Consider the following 21,188-nt stretch of genomic DNA (forward strand, 5'->3'; position numbering starts at 1 on the left):
TGGACAAAGTACTTTGGTATGGTAGTTGTTAAGCAGTAGTGCAGAGACAAGACATTAGGCAAGATACCAGTTCACTGAAACAACTGCCCTGCAGGAAAGAGAGCTTGCCAATGGAAACAATCACTTTTTAATACCAGCAAAGGCTGTTCACCTTTCTGGTAAATCTACCTCACTGACAGCTGTAGTTGTCAAAGATGTAAAGGGCTAGACACTAGAGGCACTCCGGTAGGTAATGTATTTTGAAATCCATATAATCGGAAAAGTGTAACTTCAAGAGTTTATGAATTAAATATAAAGGCACTTTTTGGCAGTCAAGTGTATATATATTTGCTGCCTGAGGACAGAAAGTTAAAAGTACAACTGAGAGAGCTTAACAGTGACTCTAATTTATTATGAATGGACTGAAGTAATTAAAAATATAGGTTAGAGTGCTAAGAAACCAATGATAAATGGGTCTTCAAGGGTCTGGTTCTTTGTGAAGTAAGTTTTCTCATGTGCATGTTTCATTGATTTAGTCATCTAACTTAAGGCAGTCCGAAATACTAAGTAAGAGTAAGCACTCAGAAAATAATGCAGCAGCAGCATCCATACTGGTGAAATATCTCCAGGAATTGCCTGTGATTGGTTTTCATTAATTTCACAATACTAAGGCTGGTATGTTCTTTACATAATTATCTGATGAGCAGGTGCAAAGAAAAGAATCATTAAAAATTAATGCTTGAAAAAAGATCATGGTTTTTAAAAACAAACATTTTTAAAAAGATAACTGCACAATAACTGTAACTGAAAGGGTGTGAGATTTAACCATAGTCTTGATGTACTCAGCAATATAAAAACCATCTCTAAGAAGCTAAAACCTGCTGTAGTCAAAACAGTAACACTGTTCAAGCTCCATCCGAAGACTGACATTGCCGCTTTGAGCAGAAGAGTATTTGTTATCTACGTCCTAGAAACCCTGATTGTCTGTTTGCCACACGTGTACAGGATGCACAACAGGCTGTTTTGTAATAGGTATAGACACAGAGCCGGGCCTGAACCACCACATTGCAATTGTAGTATTTATCTTTGCAGTTCTCATCTGTGGAGAAAAAGGAAGAGAGAAGAAACTGAAGAAAACAGTACTAGAGCAACAAATAATCAATTCTCTTTCTTTCTGCCATGAAAAATCCCTTGGACCTGTATTTAAACCTTCATGGTCAGGTTAGAATAGGCTACCTATGCAAATAAGTTAGATTAGTCAAGATTTTCTACATTTAATATAAAGATATGTAAAACCATGGAAGAAATGTACCTATGCCCCATTTATACTGTTGTGGGTTTTTTTTTGGCTTTTGGTGCTGTTTTTTTTTTAAACACAAAATTTGCCTTGATTTAAAGATGACAGGCAAGTATCTAATATTCTTCACTTAGGTACCTGTCCACTTCATTTTTAGATTCACTGGTACTAATCTCTTGTGGCAGCGTACAGGTGGCACCAGAACCTGCAAATGTTATTTTCAAGTACTGTCAAAAATAAATACTGGAAAACAGTAAACCATCTCCCTCCTCATAAATATTACAAATGGTTTAAAATAACTAGGTTAAAAAAGACAAAAGTTGATGTTCTTAACATTCTCAGTTTTTCTAAGCTCTTGGGATGTGGTCTGAACACATTTTTAAGTTTTTCTTTACAACCAACAGGGTTCAAAACTCTTTTTAAGTGACAACAAAGATTTTTGTATGATCATGTATGTGATCACAGAAACTGAGGTGTTAAGAAAAAGACAGAATGACAAAACACTAATAGCACATGCAAAACCGAGCAATTCTGTACAAACCTCTTTTAAATAAAGAAATAACAATACAAATACAATATTTTTAAAAATTCTATTGCTATACCAGTTTTTTAATATAGTTATCTTAATTATGTTGAAGAATATTTCTCAAATGAAAATTGTAGAACGTAAGCGTTAAAACCGTTTCTACATACTTGCATCTTTCCTTCCCTAGTCATTCTCATTACTATTAAAATCAAATCTGTATGAGATGAACGACTAATTCCAATGCCAAATTATGTGTATATTTACTACATATAAAAGAAAATTGCTTAATTTCCCTTAATGTCTTAGTTTAATATTATTGGTTCTTACAGAACCTGTTACCAAATACAGTATATCATACATGATCCTTTTTATCCTTTAAAGACTCTGCCAAGAGAAACCTTTGAGAATGCAAGGAGGCTGCATAAAACCATCCAATATGTACCATTTTCACAGATGCAGATTTCTCACATTCTCAGCAACTTTAAAAGTAGGCCAGTTTCTTACATGTTACAAGGAAAACGTTTTTAATCAGAAATGAAAACCCACTCTTACTCCATAGAAAAGAGTTGTATTTTGTGTAAAAATAGAACTGTGAATCTGACAGAGAAAATACACTCTAAAACCTCTGCAAGATTATTAAATATTCTCTCCACTAGATGGAGTTCCATAGTTAAAACAGATGCTTCCTCTTCCTTACCTATTTCAGGGATACAATCCTGTGTGTTACACGGTTCTTTCTCTTCAGGTTTAAGCTGTGGATCACACTGAGCACTGGCTGTCATGTCATCCGATAGACATCGTACCTCTCGAACCCGAAATCCTCCTTCACAGGATTTGGAACACTGAAACAGAAAAACTGAAGTTTATGAAGACCGTATGAGATTTGAGAACACAGAAAGATAAAAATGGGAACCTTGAAGCCAGACCCAGGTATCGCTGTAGTCTTTTATCAACTTAACCACTTCTGTTGTTTTTTGGTTTCCAACTATAAAGTCCTTAACCTACAGGTGCAATTTTGTTAAAGGTTCAAAACCATTTCTGACCACAGGGGCAACAACTGACATGTAGATGTGGTAGGCACTGTGCAACTGAAAGCACGCTAGAACATTTCTCTTTCCAAATTTATTAGTCAGCTTCTTGCTTCTCTAATCAGTCTTGTTCTTCTCTGCTGATTTATACATATCTCCCAAAACTACTTTTTCCACAGTGTTCACATTTCTTACTTTAAGAACTTTCTGCACTAAATTTTACTACTTGACTGCATTGCCCTCCCCTGCCCTTTTGCTTCCATTTATATACAATCAGGAATAATTTTAATTGCCTTTTTTCTACGCTCAATTATTTTTCACTTCTTGCAGCACAACAATTTTACTAAGCATTATAGGTTTCTTTGAATTTCCAAAGAAAATATTTCTGTGCTTCTTCAAAGTCTGTTCTGAAGCCAGAGACTTTTGTACTTGCTTGTCATGGTATTTTTAAAGCCAATTATTACACATTTCTGCCCGCACTGAAGCAAATCCTCTGTTGACTTCAAGAATTTCGCCTAAGTGAGGTTTTGGAGATTTGGCTCACTGTCCAGTTTGACCTAGATGCTCACAAACTCAATTAAACCTGGGTCATTTATAATGATTAAAACCTTAACAGCCTCAAACTAGTAAGAATGTTTTCTTTCTGACTTTTTTGGCATAATTATTTCCTAACATTGCAAAACCAACTTATCATTATCATAAAATCAGATGCTGCAAAAAACTAACTAAAATATTCTTAATAATATATTCTTAAGTTGCTTTCATCTTTAAGTGTGGTGACAGTAATAGAACACTTGTTTTTTTTTATATAATTACTCTTGTTACATGATTGTATAGAGTATTGTAATTATCCCACATCTAACAACAAGAACTTCAGTTCAGGTTTGTAGAGATCTTAAGCACTTAAAACGGAACCAAGATGGGATTTCGATGTTGCATCCAGCACCCTGCACACAAAAGCCAGCACTCTGTGTTACCAGCCGTTTAGTCTCCGTGACTGAGAGGCCATGCCATTTATTTGAGGTCATATAAAAACTCTGCTGAAGATACGAACTGAACAGTTTCGGAACCTAGTACAGGGGCTTTGACCTGGCTATTCCACTCACAGATGATCCCACAATTCTTTCTTTTCAGGTCTAACAGTAAGAAGTACCACATACTCTGTTGTTAACAGTAACAATACCACAGGAGAACTGAAAAACACTCAGAATACCATCTTGTAAAACCTCAGCTAGCACACGTATTTGTTCCTACAGGGAAGAGAGTCGCAAAGGCTTAGACCTTTAAGGATTTTTAGACACCATTTCTTAGAAAGCAGGCACTTAAACAGTAACTAGGGTTCTCTAAATACCCATCAGGTTCTGAGTCTTGGAACCTTGTTTCCTCTGTGCCTACCGAAGACAGCATACGTTTTCACTTTCAGAAGATATCCATCTGCTGCATTCTATGGATGCAGATGGCTTGTGGCTACACACCCAGAGGTTCACATTTGAAAATGGGTTTACTAAGGGGAAGTTACTTAAACTAACAGCTCAGTAAAGAATCCAAAGAATTTCCAGCAACAAAGAACTTTGATCTACATGGCTTTATTATTAATGAGCCTAACTTGGATGTTGTTTTCAAATAAACATCTTAACCTGCAATTAAGGAAGAAAAATCAGGATTCCGTTCAGCTGACTTATTTTGTTTAAACCATGCTACCTTCTTTTCTGCTTTCTAGTGCTGCCAGTAGGCCAGGCAAATAATTGAGAGAAAACCAAAATCACTTCTTTCTCTCATGTCATGTGGATGAGGTATTTCCAAAGCTTCCTGACTAAGGGAACTCAAAATGAAGGCATCTGAGGTGCTTCCACATTTCAGAGCTGTCATTCTGAATTTGATTTAAGATTCAAGGAAGGGTGTAAGTTACTGCATTAGATATGATGTTTTCACACCATTTTTCATCCTAAGACAACAATGGACTTTCTGATTTTCATTTAGGAGAAAAATTTTGATTTTTTGTAAAAGTAAATAAGCTTTTCCAGCTATAGGAAATGACAGAAAGACAGATTCAACCAAAGTGTGGTGCTGGTGACTGTAAGTGATCTGCTTCCAGGGGAAAGTGAAGATACATAAAGCTGAACACTAAGTTTTCTCTCAGTGAAGTTTACAGTAAAATATCATGTTAAAACTGACTTTAAAAATGGAATACATCCCTTGTTCTTTATTAAATGCTCCTTAATTTTCATTAAACTAGAGGTCTGAAAAGAACTTCTTAGAGCACTATGTAGTCTCATTAAGGGGTAAATCAACTTTTTAAAACAGGAAGATTCTTGGAAGAAGAGATCAGCTATAAAAAGACAACCACGCAGTGGCTCCTTCTGGTCAAGATACTTCCTAACTTTCCTAAGCTCCACTGGATACTAAGGAGTATGTTTTTTTAGTTTCATTCCTGTGCAAGATTAAGTCAATTTCATGATCAATGGTTTTATCCAAATGGTGTTCCCATGTTTGAAGTATCAAACAAAACTATATCTAGAAAAGCACGATAGACTTACTGTGCTCCATTCTGTATGAAACCACTTAGATCCACAGGGTTTGAGGTAGCAGGATTGCTGGCTGGGAGGTTTTTCCAAATATGAACATTCATAGGGGTTCAAAACATCAAAATTACCTTCGGTTTTCCTAACACAAACAACTTCTCTCTGTTGAGTTCCACTGCCACATTCAGTAGAGCACTGCATCAGAGAACAAAAACAAGTGGTGCAATTTGTTATTCTACTTCTGTCCTTCAACTTATTTTCAAAGTAACATGTTTCTCCACATTTGTTTCTGAAATAAAACAACACGCACACATACACATATACTTGCATTTTAAATTAATACCCAAACAGGACAATTTTTAAAGTTTTGCTTATTCCCCAATTCTTGGATGCATATCTAGACACTAACATCCAAAATCAATTTCCTTACTTTTATCTGTTCCTTCCTTAGTAAAGTGAACTTAACTGTATCTTTCCTTCCATCAGTGGCATATGTATGACTTGAAGAGAAAGGAAAAGGGTAAAGGATTCCTTAAGTTCCTGTGGCAGGGTTTTTCTCTCTCAGAACAAAAATAGTAGACTAGATAAGCCTTGGGTTACTATTATTATTATTAGGAGTAGTAGTAGTATGTAGTACTAATATAGTAGCCAGCAGTCTCAAGTTAGGAACAAGGACAAGAAAACGCTGTGGAATACAGTAATGACTTAATTCATATCAAGTGACTACTAACTCTAAGTGTCAGGTATTACATATTTAATTTTTAATCTCAAAAATGGTTATAGTGGTTAAAACTGTACTTCTGTGAATTTTTACTCCAGATGGTACCACAGACTCAAAACATATTTCTAATTATTTTTATGAAGAAGAAGATATATGACTGCAAGTGTGCTTTCCGAGAAATCTAGGAGTGTAGTTTTACCTGTAGCTACATAGAGAAGCTGGTATTTATTTTTCTAATAAAAGGAGAAGCATAACTTACTTTCTCCATAAACAGTGTTACTGCTTCTTGCTGAAGCAGGACTGTAGGCACTGCACTGAACCTTTGAGGGTTATAAGGTTAGAGTACAGTTCTGCAGGTTTACAAATCCCCACATTCTGTGTGGTTTTTAGAAAATGCCTTGATCTGCCAGGGCGTTCTTTTCATGTTTGCAAGTATCTAAGTGATGCAGTGTTGGTTCCAGTTCTGGAAAGCAAATTCGACTCACATGGGCTCTTACTGCCTATCTAAAGGTTAAATGCAGACAAAATACTGTTCCTGGCACTTGTAAAAAGGTTTTTAGAAGATGATTCCAGCAACATACTGGTTTTTACGTTGCATAAAGGAGAACAATTTTTCAAAGGCTTTTTCTAGCCTAAACCAATCAAATGTTATTAAAAGTAGGGATTTTGTTTATATTTTGGGTGGAATTTATGATCCCTTTACCAGATACCCAGAAAAACCTTGAACTGAGTGAAGAACCTTGAGATGAACACATCCAAATAAATTCTACAGGACATAAGGTAACTGCACTTTCTTTAACACTGACCTCCCCTGTCACTGCTCTCTTTTAATGGTTCCTCCAAAAGACCACATCTTAACACTCAGCCTTAGCTCTAGAGGAGCCTCATACAGAAGGTCATTTACCAATGCTCCCTCCTGCTCTGGTCTACTGTCTGCTTTCATTTTGGTCTTTAGAAGTCAGGATTTGGCTGGTAGAATAGATGTTGTCAGACACTTCTTGCAGATAACATACAGCAAAGACTTTGTGCCCGTTGTATGCATCAAACAATTCAATTCCATGCAAAGAAAGGAGGTGAATTATCTTAAAGGAACAGAAAATTGTAAAGGATGGAAACTTTTTGACCCAGAACTAGGAGAGTTAGGATGACCTTATTGAACACTTATCTCTGTGGTAGGAAGAATGGATACAAAGTTCCTACTCAGCTGCATGGAGTGGTGTAAGTAACAAGGCCCTGCTTGTATCTGTTACTAGAACTGCAGCTAAGCATGTTTTAAATCTGAATTTGTTACTACTCTTAGCCAATACAAACCATTATCACTTACATTTGAAAACATTAGCACAGTAGTAGCCCTGTAATCTCCATCTCAGCTGTATCAGTTTAATTTCCAACTTCTGATTACCTGGAAGGCTCCTGGAATCTGAAATGCCGTCAGTTAAGAGCACAGCCAAGAGGCTTTTCCCTAACAACCTGATGAAGTGCTGTCACCCGCAGTCCCAAGGGCTCCCTAGGCTGTACGAGAGCCTACGCAAAGGGTTGTAAATGTCTGGGCACCAGCCAACAGCTTCTGAAATGCCTTTGTTCCTGACCGCAGATATGTTTATTTAAAATGAGAAGGACTACGGAGATGTAGATCAAGGGAAGAATTTACCTTGAGGAAAGAGCATCAGGAGTACAGGCCTCTAACCAAATTTTGTTCTTTTCACCTATTATCATGAATTCCAGCACAACAATACTGAAGCTAAGTTTTGGGTTTAGCCATTGGTTTTTGTCTTATTTATCTTTTGGAAATTCCATGATCACAAAGGCATGCATGATCACAAAGGCTCTACTTTAAAAGGTGCAAATCTGTTGCTTTAGTGTTCACCTGAATATGTTGAGCGGCTTTCTCTTATCTTTCATTTTATAAATACACTGGGTCAGCAGATGAGAAATAAAAATGAAGGTACAGAGGAAGAGAACAAAATATTATTTTCAAAGTAAAAAAACAGCAGGTGCTGAAAAGTATTGAACATAACTCTGCAAAATACAGGAAAAAAAACCCAAATATTCTACAGAGATGTAGAAATACCTTATGGCACACATCTTCATTGCACAAAAATGCATTTTTTAAAAAATTAAAACACCAACAGAAAACAAATACATATGTTAGTCATAGAGCTTACCTGTGTCCAGCCCCCAGCAAACCACTCCACTTTACCAGCACAGGGTCCGTTATTACAGGGAGTTGTTTCAGAGGGTCTGTTATTGCCACAGCCTTCCAGAGGCAAACTGCTGACGTGGTTCGTCATACAAACCACCGAACGCGTACGGACTCCGTCACCACATTCTGCAGAACACTGTCAAGCAAAAGACAGAACATCTTCACGAGTCTTCACTAGTCAAAGGCAACAGAGCAACAGCGCAGCAAGCGCAAAAGAGCAAAAGCGGCGAAAGAGCCAAAGCGCAAAAGCCCTTCTTCCCGGCTGACCCTCACTTTTATACTGGGCATGATGCTGCATGATATGGAATACTAATTGGCCAGTTTGGCCCTCAATCTTAAGTTCCACCACAAATCACAAGGAATCGTGTCCCCCTTGTCCCGGCTATGCTCCCCCCTTATCCCGCCGTGCTTCTGCACTCCGGCACACTGAAAAGTCCTTGGAGTCTCACGTTCAACCACAAACATCAGCTTGCTATCAGCATTCTTCTCAGAGCGAGCCTCTGAGTAAAACCAAAACACGGAGCTCTTCTAGCTGCTAAAAAGAAGAGCTAACTGCTAGAACCAGGACACATGTAAAAACCAGAAATGTGCCAGACATTTAAAAAACAGAAATTCTTGTGCTAGACTGGTTTTTGTTGCTTCATTGTTTCTTCATCTTCCCTTTCTTTCCTCTTCTTTTAAAATGCACTTGTCATTTCACGTCTAGACCATTACAATAAAGAAAAACCCATGTGCAGCGTGCTGAAAGATATGTGTATAATTTAAACAATTACAAACAATTATATTACACATGCAAAGAAAACCACAAATAAGTATGTAGTATATGGCAGAAAAAGATGCATTTGATTGATGTTTCAGATTTTACTTTTAACATCCAATATAATTAGTTAGGAGAAACTGTGTATTACTTCCACAACAACTAGTACATTCCTTGTGAATGAATGTAACTCTGTACTGGAATTTTACTGAATAAAAAGTGACAATGATTCAAAGAACTGGTAGTGGGACACAGAGTTGACCACTAGCTTGATTTGGCTCCCATCGGTAATAACGCAAGGGTTCACATCCAGTAGTTCAACTACAGAGAGCAGATGCCATGACAGCACCACTACTGGTAACAGTATTAACCAACACAGTCATTCATCTTCTAGAAAGAGAGACCAGTGACTGAATGTACAGTTGGTTGCAAACTACTCTTTATTCACTTGCACTGAAGAATACTGGTTATTTGTGTGAAACACGCAGTCATATCTATCCCACAGATACCATATCGAAAAACATTTTTCCTATCAGCAAGTTGGTTTCTTTCACAAGATGTTCAAATAGAGAGGCAAAGCTTCACTGAAACGAAATCCTTAAAAAACTAAAAAAGTGATTCAACTTTTTAAAAAGTAACTTTTTTTAAAAAAAAATGAAATACAATTTTGGAGTAACTAGATATTCAGGATTGAAAGAGATGCTTATGTACTTCACAGGAATAGGAAAAAATTGCTCATAGATGGGAATGGTTTCTTCCTCCATCTGCAAGATCGAATAATTAAGCGTCTCTTAAACAATGCCTATAAGCAACATAATGAACCTTTTTTTTGTTGGTGACAAAAATTTCCACTTTCACACAGATATGTAAAATATACTTACCTGCTCAGCAAACCAATGTTGATGGTTAAGGAGGTCCTTTCAAAGTAAACTGGCAAAATCTTGAAACTACGAGAATGATGTAAATTGTGGTAGTAGTGGACGTTTTTCTCTTTGTGTAAACTAAAATTAAACTAAACTAAACCCATTTCAAGTAGTCCACTCCCAGGTAAACTGACTGTTTACCCGAGCCCCATAAAATGGCTACCTTTCAAACCCACTGTACAGAAATAAATTTTGTGACTGTTCATATTTTATCCTCAGCAAGTATGTTCAATTGCACTATGCATAGAGAACTACGCATATACTCTGTAAATACTTTTCTTATTTCTAACTAATTTTCATTTGACAACCTAATTTGTTTTTCTGCTTTGCAAACCAGAGCTGGGAACAAGTTTAGTCTATAAAGTCATCCAGAAAATCCCCGTAGTCTTATGTTTTAAATGATTATGCACGAACTAGTGCTTACATATTAAATAACAAAGGAAATACCAAATGGCAAGGTATAGGGTTGTCCCACCCTCTGCTGCAAGATTTTGCTACAGATTAACTACCCTCAAAGGATTTACAAAGCAAACTTAAACTTGAATGTTTCTGCATTAACTATTTGTTTTTAAATGTTTTTTTTCCTTCTTTTTAGTAAAAAATCTTCCATTGGAATGCCATGATTTCCAAAGCCCAAGGCAGGGAGTGGGGAGTGTTGGGATAATGAATCCTCTCCCCTTGGTTTTCACAACTGACACACCCACTACTTTCAATTTTGTACCGTTGATTTGTTGCCTTAATACATAGTAACTGCCATAACCTAACATTGTACGACATGAGGAACTTTCACAAGCTCCAACTTCTCTGTTCTGGTCCTATTATTAAAGATATTTTGTTTCACTGTCTTGTTTTAATTGGCAGAAATTCCTCTGAAACCTTAGTCTGTGGAAGACCCTCCCTAGTTAAAGAGTCTGCCATTTCTCCTCTTCCTGAGGTCGTTCCCTCATGAGCTGAGTTTCAGAAGCTTTCCATTCCCATTAAAAACTAAAAATAATCCCTCGCCCCAATCCAGTGCTCTGACAGTTGTCAGAAAACAACTGTAACAGCAGTCCAGGAAAATAAGGCTAGCTCCTGCAAACGTGGAAAACTGCAAGTGGAAGCCTGCATTTTTATCACACCCATAGGGCATGGTAGAGCAAAAAAAAAACCCTCTAACAGTGCCAGTTCCTTTTCACTACTGTGCCAGCCCTACTCATTACCCTCAGCTGGGGCAACAGACCACAAAAAAGAGGCAGCAGGAAATCTATCAGAACTCAAGAGCCCTTTCACCCAGGTCTCAACATCGTTGCTAGCCTTAATTAAATTTTTAAATAACAACCGAGTTCCAGCAAAACATCCCCATTTGTGCAGGATTTCTGCCTACGACACTTCTTCCACCTTCATCATCTTAATTGTTCCCCACAAGATAGGAAATTAGTTTTATGAATCATCCTCCTGATGTTACACTACTACAAAAAATAAAAATTAAAGTCTGTGCTTGAAATAACATTCATGAAACTTCTTAGCATTATTTGACCTGCTCTGAGAAAATCCCTTTCAGAAGGGATTTTAGAAGGATTATGTAATCTTTGTTTTCCCAATAATAAACTAAGAATTGTGTTTCAGAAGCTCACTTCTGCCACAGTTCCAAGACTGGGGGCAGATTTTCAAAGGACATAAAACTGATGAGAGCAGCCTTGATTTCTTAAAAAAACCCACAAAAAAACCCAAAGAGGTAAAAAAAAAAAAAAAAGGGAGTGGGTGGGTAGTCAGAAATATCCTTATGTATTGCCTAAACACTTTCTGATATCTGGATTTAAATTATTTCCCTCTAGAGCGCATCTATGCATACAGTAGGCGCTGGATCAGAAGTCAAACCATCCCTGCCTTTAGTCTAGCAGATCCACGGTACCTTCCAAGGCAACAAAAGTTTTGAAACATGGTCTTAGAATTTTTGGACACTTCAGCTGGATCATGACTGGTACATACACACCGTTATTTCCTTTATAAGTAGTTAGTAACAGTGTTAGTACTTACATACTACCAATGCTCTCTGAAGTAAGTAACCTTAGGGCATAGACTTCACTGCTCTGACTTACACAATAAATATCACCTGCCTTGAGATCTGTAAGGACTTCTCAGTGCCTGAGGGCATCAATATGTCTTATTGGCCCTGACCAGCTGTCCTAGTTTTAGCTGGGACAGGTTTTTTTTTTTAACAGCCAGAAGAGCTCCGTGTTTTGGTTTTACTCAGAGGCTCGCTCTGAGAAGAATGTTGATAGCAAGCTGATGTTTGTGGTTGGAAGTGAAACTCCAAGGACTTTTCAGTGTGCCGGAGTGCAGGAACATGGTGCGACAAGGGGGACACGATTCCCCTTGTGATTTGTGGTGGAACTTAAGATTGAGGGCCAAACTGGCCAATTAGTATTCCATATCATGCAGCATCATGCCCAGTATAAAAGCGAGGGTCAGCCGGACAGAAGGGCTTCTGCGCTTTGGCTTTTTTTTGCACTTTTGCTCTTTTGCGCTTGCTGCGCTGTTGCTCTGCTGTTTTTCTTTCTTTTCTCTCTCTCTCTGCCCCTCTCTATTTCGGGGCCTCGCGTTCATCCGGGATTGCAGCTTCGGGACGAGATGGGCTTCGCATATGAGGGGGTGGTGAGCACCTACACTGTATTAAATCATCTGTATTAAATCATTCTTATCTCAACCCACGGGTTTCTCGTTTATCCCTTAACTCTCTCCCTCATTCCTGGGGGTGGGGGAGGGGGAGTGACCGGCTGTGTGGGGGAGGAAGTTTTCAACCTAACCCATGACACCAGCCTCACCTGGGGCCTCCACCCACTTCCCTGCCCATGGCCCAGGGTTCCCATTTAATCTCAGCCTTGGTCTATCAGTCCCTGCCTGAGCTTTATCAGAGATGTGCCTGTCTCCAGCCACAGCCTGGCACAGGCCTCATTGACCCCTCACCCTTGGACTCACTTCCCAGCTTGACCTTGACCCTGCCTCATCACCATCACCTTTCCTGATAACTTGGACTCTCCTTTGTCCCTGCCTGCCACCGATGAGCCTGCCCTGCTGACCCAACTGGGATACTGTGGGCCTCAGCTGGCAAGGCTCCTCCCTGCCATGCAGAGCTGATCTTCATCTAAAGCAGCTGAATTGTGGCAAAGAGATATCAGCTCTAGAGAAGAAAAACAGAAATCTCTGTAGGTCTTGGCCACCCTTCTGTCAAGGTCTCCTTCAAAACTCTCCTGGCTACGTGTTTCATTGCAAATCACAAAGTGAGTTACGTATTTTTACACAAAGAATGAAAACTTCTATTTCCATATGATTCCAACATGAAATCAATGGAAAGGGGTATTTTGTTTTAATTTCATACTGAAAACAAATAAACTGTGATAATCAAAAATAACAAAACATCTGCACAAGCTCCATGGTGGTCTCTTTTCCTTTGTTGTTGTTGTGTTTTGTTTTTTTTTTTTCAGGATCCAGGAGATTTTACGTGAGCTATCCAGATTTAAATGAAAAACAGTGAAAGAAGAGTGTGAGCTACAATATTTGTTGGTTCTGCATTGGAATGGTGAACAAACCCACTTGTAGCCATAAGGTAATGCTTTAGGATTGTGAGGAATAAAGCATTGATTTTTATGAAGCATACTACAGTTGTCTGATGGAAGATGTTACAGAAGCATCACTGTTACTTCTTTTAATGAAGAGTGAAATCCAGAACGTGCATTTGATCAGTGTTTTGTCTTTCTTCCCAAGATTTTATTTTGGCCTCAGAATCTCATTAACATCTGAGAATTGTTTGTATTTTGGCTTCTTTTCTAAGTATGCTCTAAACAGAAAATGAGGAACAAATGAACAGAGGAGATGTCAATGAGGAATAAACAAAAATGCAAGAGGGGAATGCTCCATTTAGCTGGAAGGAAACACTGGTGAGTCTCCCATTGCTGTAAATCAGGAGAACACGGTTTCCCGCTTCTGACCCATAGGAGAAGTAAACTTTGCAGCAATTAGAGCTGTCAAAGAATCGGTCATGTGAATGTTTGCAAGAATCTCCTCTGCTCCCATGAATCCAATTTTGTTTCTAAGTTCGGTAAGGTTCACCAGCTTTACTCTGCTGATTAATGGTTGTAGATTGGTGGAACTCTGTCATTTTAACGCAGTACGACATCTTGGGAGAACTATGAGACAGGAAGCCTTTTTTCTGCAAATGCATGTAAAAATAGCACAGGTCTGTCCAGACTCCCTACATTCAAAAGGAGCTCAGGATCCTGCAGAAGGCAAAGCCATCATGAAACTCAAGTTAATTCTCTTATTTATACCCAAGATAAAGCAATAAATGTAAAAGACAGGCACATACAAAGTAAGACGAGTCTCACTTTGCTGCTAGAGACTTTTAACCTGTAATCTTTCCCATTGAAATGACAAAAAATTTCTGTTTCTCTCAAGATTGAGCCTGGAGGATATCAGAATATGGTGTTTAGATCTACTTTAAAGACAAATGACAGAGCATATAATTTTCAGAAAATATGAGTTTGCTTCTCGAGGATTAATTGCTTTCCTTCCTTCCTTCACATGTTCCACGACTGCGCACACAGTAGCCATACAGCTCATAAGCTTTGCAGATAAAAGCGTGTGTGTAACATCCATACAATGAACTCTGAGATCTGTTTATCAAAATAATTAAAATCAAGAACTGTATTGTTTTAGGAACATGGAAGTTTTTTTAATTACTTACGATTAATTCTATGTATAAAGAATCAGTCTGTGCAGAAACTGAAACCAAGAAGGTCAATGCCATGAGGGGAAACAGGTGGGCCATAAAAACCATAAATATATCTTGTGGGAAAATAACACGGGAGAACATGACGAGAAGGCAGCCAAGTGTTATTTATGGAGTAAAGCTACACACAGCACACCCTGGGAAGGAGACACAGCTCCTACTCACAACGCTGTATGTACTTTGAAGGTTTTTAAGTGTGGATAGGTTGTATTGCACAAGTTACATTTAGGGAAATTTAATGATACAATCTTCCAATTCAGAACCACAGAAACTATTCATGAAAATTAAAGCAACTAGCATGATTTTGCATCAATTACAAAAAAGAACACCCAACATTGCAAGGTGTGGTGGGTTAGGCTGCTCCGGCAACTATACCCGACACAGTCCCCTCTCACCCTCCCACACCTCAGGGATGAGGGAGAGAATCAAAGAGGAAAAAGAAAAGAGACCCGAGGGTTGAGATAAGAACAATTTACTACTACCGCTACCAATATATGTATATACAGATATGTACAAGGATAAACATATGCAAACGAGTGATGTATGGTGTAATTGCTCACCACCCGTCGACCGAGGCCCGTCTCGTCCCGAAACTGCAATCCCGAAACAGATAGAACTCGATACCGCAATCCCGGACAAACGGGAGGCCCCGAGACAGAGAGCGAGAGAGAGGGGGAAAACACTCTGAGCACCCGAAAGTGAGAGTCCCGGAAGGGCAAAAGCTCTTCTTTCCGGCTGACCCTGACTCTTATACTGGGCATGATGCTGCATGATATGGAATACTAATTGGCCAGTTTGGCCCTCAATCTTAAGTTCAGGTACAAATCGTAAGGAGAGTCATGGACCCCTTGTCCCAGCTATGCTCCCCCCTTATCCTGTTGTGCTCCTGCACACTGGCAAGAACCCGGCAGACTGAAAAGTCCTTGAGACCTCAGTACCATCTATAAACATCAGTGCACTATCAGCATTCTTCTCAGAGTGAGCCTCTGAGTAAAACCAAAACACGGAGCTCTTCTAGCTGCTAAAAAGAAGAGCTAATCCTGGTCCCAGCTAAAACCAGGACACAAGGTTTCACTAAAATAAGAAAACCCAAAATCTTTCCACCAATCCTAAATTAGATTCTGTCCTTTTCTTAAAACTCAGATATGACTATTCATCTCTTCTCTCCCTGTGTTAAAGAATACCCTTGTCAAATTCTGCACAAATATGTGTCACAGTTATCAAATCCTGAAATTTAACATCTGTTGGCAGCAGAGACAATTGTAATTTTTATATTACAGAGCTTTTTCTTGATGTTTCACTAATTAACCAAGGCTATATTTTAATACCCCATGCATCACATAAATCCAGACATGGAAGTTTGACATATTCCTTGCTGAAAGAGAAAGCACGTACTTAACTGATCTCTGACAGGCCTCTGAAGTCTCTGGCTGCTGCATGTGAAACAGTACACACTAGGTGTTTGCAAAATGGGTTCAGAAAAGTACAGGCCAGGCCTTCTCTTACAGCTGTAACCAAGTTTGAACTCAACCATTTCAAAGTTCCAATGTTCTTAAAAGTTATGATAAGTTCTTTTACCTCTTATTTCCAGCCACGGTTGAAATGTCAAAATACAATGGGAAAGACTGTTCTGTGGTATTTCCAGCTGGGACTTGAAGTAGGCATGTAATAAATCTCACAAAGAAGGTCTGTTCTTGTGAGATTTCCACCACAGCTTTGTGGACTCAAGAGGTTTGAACAAGTTTCCTTTAAGCATTTGAACTTTTGGCTGCTTATCTGTGCCACTTGTGGCTACCCATCGCTGACCTATGCTTATTGCTGAAGTGTGGCTTGGCTTAAAGTACTTTTTAAAGAATTGTTGAGGAAATCACGCATGCGAAGTCCATACACCTGGGAACACCCATTTCCATTCCATGACAGAACTCTTCTCTTGTCTTTCAACAGAAGCACACTCCTCTACAAAAAGAGAGACTTCTGATCCTAAAAACCAGCCCTTGAAAGGCAAGGTAAGAAAGCTAATGGCCAAAGGCTTGACTTTGCAAAGTTATTGACTACTCCTATATTCCACTAACTTCCACTGGAGTCACTGCCACTAAACGTCTCTGAACATCCAAGTTACAAAGTATGCGTGAATCTTGGAAGATTCTGCACATTCTAGCCTGAATCTGCTGTTTTCCTGAAATAAGCTGTTCCTTCCACTCTCTTGGTGAATCAAACTCCAAACCCAATGCTGGCAGATGGTGAATAATGCCAACTACAGAAGCAAGAATTTGGAAGAAAATAATTTCTACACTTATGTAAGATAAGAAGGTAACAAAATCCATTCTTTACTCTCTGACCCTAAAATATTTGTGGTAAGAAAAGGTTCCAACATTTTCCACACTACCTGCTTCACTTTATGTCTCATTTAATACATACAAATAAGCACAATAACTTTCTACCATCATAACCTTCAGCTACTAAAAGTACTTTCAATTCTGCAGAGGACAAGATATCAATGTAGAATAATGAAGAAAACATTGATGCTAGAGTCTTCACTGGAATGTATGTGCTTTATGTGGTGGAACTGCACTAGCTGATAGTAGCTGGTCCACCTTTTTCAAGAAAGATGTCTTTGAGGGTAGAATGCATTTTTATCCCTTGTTTGTAAAATATCACTTTAATAGCACTGTACAAAGAACAGCTCTACAAGCTATAAAAAACGAAAAGGCATTGCTATTTCCTCTACAGCAAAAAATTTGCCATTTACACTAATGCCTATACTTTACCTAGTAACTTTCTGTCCATGCTTTGCAAGAGTGTACAGCAAGTGAATAACAACTGAGAAAACGGAAGTTCAAATGACAACAAAGATCTCTTAGTGTATAAATATTTTTTTCTTTGTAAGATTTGAGTTGTCTGGAGGCTGAAAATTTTGCAGGCCTTTAGTTGTAGCAAGAGTCTGATCAGTCTTTTTAAAATTATATGACATACCAGGTACCTCTCTTACTTGTGAAGTTCCTCCTCTTTCTCTGCATCTAAAACGTGTGGAAAATCTTGAGCATCCGAACTAATGCATACATAATGTATGAGCCAGAGATTCCTAGCTTTCAGAGGTACCACCACAAAATGATCTAAATAATGAATCCGTGAAGTTATGCACGTAATCTTATACCTTCAACGATAAATTATGTTACTCGCCTGCCAAAACCAATCAAAGGAAAGAGAGATGCCATCAGGATTTTACAAACTTGAAGGCTCAACTTGTCTACAGATGAAACGGATATGCAAGCATCCACAAGAGGGACCAAAACACCAGGCTTTCCTTAGCCCAGCATTGTAGCCTTTCAATAAAAGCATATAAACACCACTACCGAACAGCTCTGAGCCCCATCATGAAACAAGGTAAATCACCATTGTTTTTGTTGCTTTCATGTAGAGAGCCTGACTCATTAGAATAAAAAAAAAAAACCAAAACATCCATGTTCACAAAGTACAAAAGCCTGAACCAACTTCGCCTGAGTTTATGAAGTTGTTCCCCTCTTTTCATAGCTATAGGATAATTGCTTTATGGCTTGAACTTAAAACACAGACATCAAGCCTAAACCTCCATCCTTTAAAAAAAAAAAAAGTAGGGAAGCTTCTAGAGTCTGAATCTTGAGATTCAGGGCTAAGCAAGGCAGAATAATAAATCTCAGCACACTCAGTATTTTGGGAAGTTCAGACACAGAGCCAATTCTAAATCCAGATGTTTGGCCATGTATCCACACACTTGCCCTTTCTATGCATTCTTGTATCTAACAAACTCAAAATGCCCTCAGAATCACTATTTTTTTGTTTGCTCTTGCCTGTTTAACAAATCAAGGATAAACATGGGAAATAAGATCACTCCCTTTAATGGTTGTACAGATGTATATTTTTTAATTCTGATGCACCTAAGTTGTTTTAGAAGATTTGGCAGCACAAAGATAATGAGAAGCCTTACCCTGTCACTCCACTCTGTGAGGAACCAGCTCTTAGCACAAGGACCCATGTCGCAGTTCTCGATATCATTTGGCCGCAGCTTCATATTACATTCCTCGTCATCAACAATGTCTCCAAGGTTGCTGACACATTTCACATCCCGGGTCCTCTGCCCCACTCCACAAGGCACTGAACACTGTAACAGAAGCGAGGTTGCATTAGACTCCATGCAAGATCTGCAGTGGTTTATCAGGGCACTGGGAACCTACAGCTCATTCATTCCTGCTAAAATATCCACAGAAGCTCTAGAACTACTCTAGATTGCTAGGAATAGGGAATAACAACACAGTAGTAGTTTTAAATCGTATTCTCAGTCTGTAGTATTCTACAGTATACTATGCAGATATACTTAGAAAACATAAAATTAAACCCTATCTTCAAGAGACCATGCTGCACCTTATCAAAATGAACTGCTGGTATTTAACAGAAGGCTGACACATTCTGCAGAATTTTTATCTTGACATATAAGCAGGTATGAAGCAAGAGAAATGCAAAGAAACACAACTTTTGAATTCCTCTTACAAGTAAAGGCTGCCTTCTCCTGCTCTCTTTTCTTCAGAGAACGCTGACAGCTATTGATATCTCTGCTGGACAACGTGAAGCATCCAGATCATGAAGCAAGATGGGGACATAATTCTCTGTGGTGTATGTATGAAATGTTTTGATGAGTCCTGTAAACACTCTAGAACTAAAGGTCTCTAGGAATTTGAAGATTAAAGACTGCAGTACCTACATACAAAGGTACAGAGCTGGTTTTTCCTTGATTTCAAATGCTTAATCGTATCTGCTATATTGACACATCAAAGTTATTTATCATGTAAAATATATTCCCTACAGCAAGTCACCCCACAGACTTCATCTTCAGACTGCAGCTATTTCTTCAACTGTTCACTCTGGAACCCTGGCCAAAACCCAGACTAGATGTGTGAGGTTATTAAAGAGCAAAATACTAATAAAACCAAATGCTTCATCCCTTGTGTCATAAAGGAGGCGATTTGTCCAGTTACCCTCAAAGTCTAGTCTGCTGACTCCAAAATTAAAATTATCACAATGCCATTTTTTAAAATCAGATTTAGATCAAAGTTTTTGACGTTTGTATGTCAGAAAAAATGGTAAGCACATTAAAATCTTAAGATGGGCTTGCTTTTAAGATCACAGACCTATCTCCAAAGTGAAAACTGAACTGTACTTCAGTAAGCACAAACACAAATAAATGTTCTACTGAAACCAGTTCACAAACTCAATTGCTCCTTTCTTTATGATAAATCTTCCTCATGCCAAGAACTTTAATTTACTTCCAAAAGGAAATTAATCACATAATTTTATTAGAATCACGCTTATATTCCACCAGTGACCATTTCTAAAGCATTTGTTTAGCTTGATTCACCATATGCAGTAAACCTCTAAAGGCTCTGTACACTGAAATACTTCTCAAAATGCAACAACATACAAAATCAGCTCCCCTTTCTCACCACCAATAAAATAAAACAAAACTCTACTTTTAATATCTTACTGTCCTTTAACTCTAGATGGATTTTAACTCATTATGAATAATGAATTAACCAACCAAGGCATCTTTACATTTGTCTGTCTAGGTATTTTTAATTTTTTCATCTGGAGTATATCAACATATCACAGATACTTCATGACTAGGAAGTTAACAAGGCCACCATCAGCCTCAGAAATGCAGCAGCTGAGGGAGTTAACTCACACAGGCTCTGCTGTGGGGGAGGACCCACTGCAAAGCCACACAAGATGTGCTGCATGAGTCTCTCCTGTGACTGTGTGCGTGGAAAGCTGTGCTGCTGCTGCCCGTGCAGCCAGCCCATGCACAGCACACTGTGTGCTGCGACACGCATTCCAGCACAGGCTGGGGGAATCAGGAAGCGCTTCAGTAGAAAGAAAAAAGGTTTAGGTTCAGAGTTTACACTGAAATTTTTTACTGTCTATTCACTCACGTAATTCAGCGATTCTAAATTTTTTTTGTTTTGTTTCAGGCCTGACTGAAAGAGATTGGTTTACCACTACACCTAAACCACCAGGATCTTTTCTCTTTCACACAATGACCATGAAAGCATCTAGGATGGTTGTCAGGTTGGCCAAACCTTTTGTAAGCAACACAGAAATCAAGCTCAAAATCATACCGTCCACATTTATCTGAAAGTCTTGGCATAGCCTCTAAATCGGAAAGTCTTGGCATAGCCTCAAACCGGCTACAGCAACAGCAACTACCGACTCTATCTTAGTACATACATAAAGTTAAATAACTCCTGGGACTAAACTCTACACGCTATGAGAAAGAGCAATAAGTTTGCCACCACAAGCAAACCTATCAGGAGTCTCCTAACTCTTCTTCATAGAGTATTTAAAAAAAAGCATTGCTCTGAAAGCTTGTGTACTTCTGTACATACACATCTGTGTGTTCTGTACTATTCAATCACTCTCTTCCAGCTTCTTTCTGG

At 38.6% G+C, this 21,188-nt stretch overlaps 1 protein-coding gene across 2 annotated transcripts in view; it reads right to left on the reverse strand.

The window, feature by feature from the left end:
- Positions 1–935: 935 nt before the first annotated feature.
- Positions 936–21,188, reverse strand: part of THSD4 (thrombospondin type 1 domain containing 4) — a 279,442-nt gene continuing 259,189 nt past the window's right edge. For both annotated transcript variants that reach the window (XM_009991440.2, XM_009991441.2), the window contains 5 exons: positions 18,689–18,862; positions 8,239–8,412; positions 5,368–5,547; positions 2,500–2,644; positions 936–1,078 (listed from right to left, as the gene is read on the reverse strand). In XM_009991440.2, coding sequence (XP_009989742.2) covers positions 936–1,078; positions 2,500–2,644; positions 5,368–5,547; positions 8,239–8,412; positions 18,689–18,862 — 816 coding nt within the window. The remainder of the gene's footprint in view (positions 1,079–2,499; positions 2,645–5,367; positions 5,548–8,238; positions 8,413–18,688; positions 18,863–21,188) is intronic.

Source organism: Tauraco erythrolophus, chromosome 14 (genome assembly GCF_009769465.1).
Source record: "Tauraco erythrolophus isolate bTauEry1 chromosome 14, bTauEry1.pri, whole genome shotgun sequence".
In the NCBI taxonomy this organism is placed as follows: Eukaryota; Metazoa; Chordata; class Aves; order Musophagiformes; family Musophagidae; genus Tauraco; species Tauraco erythrolophus.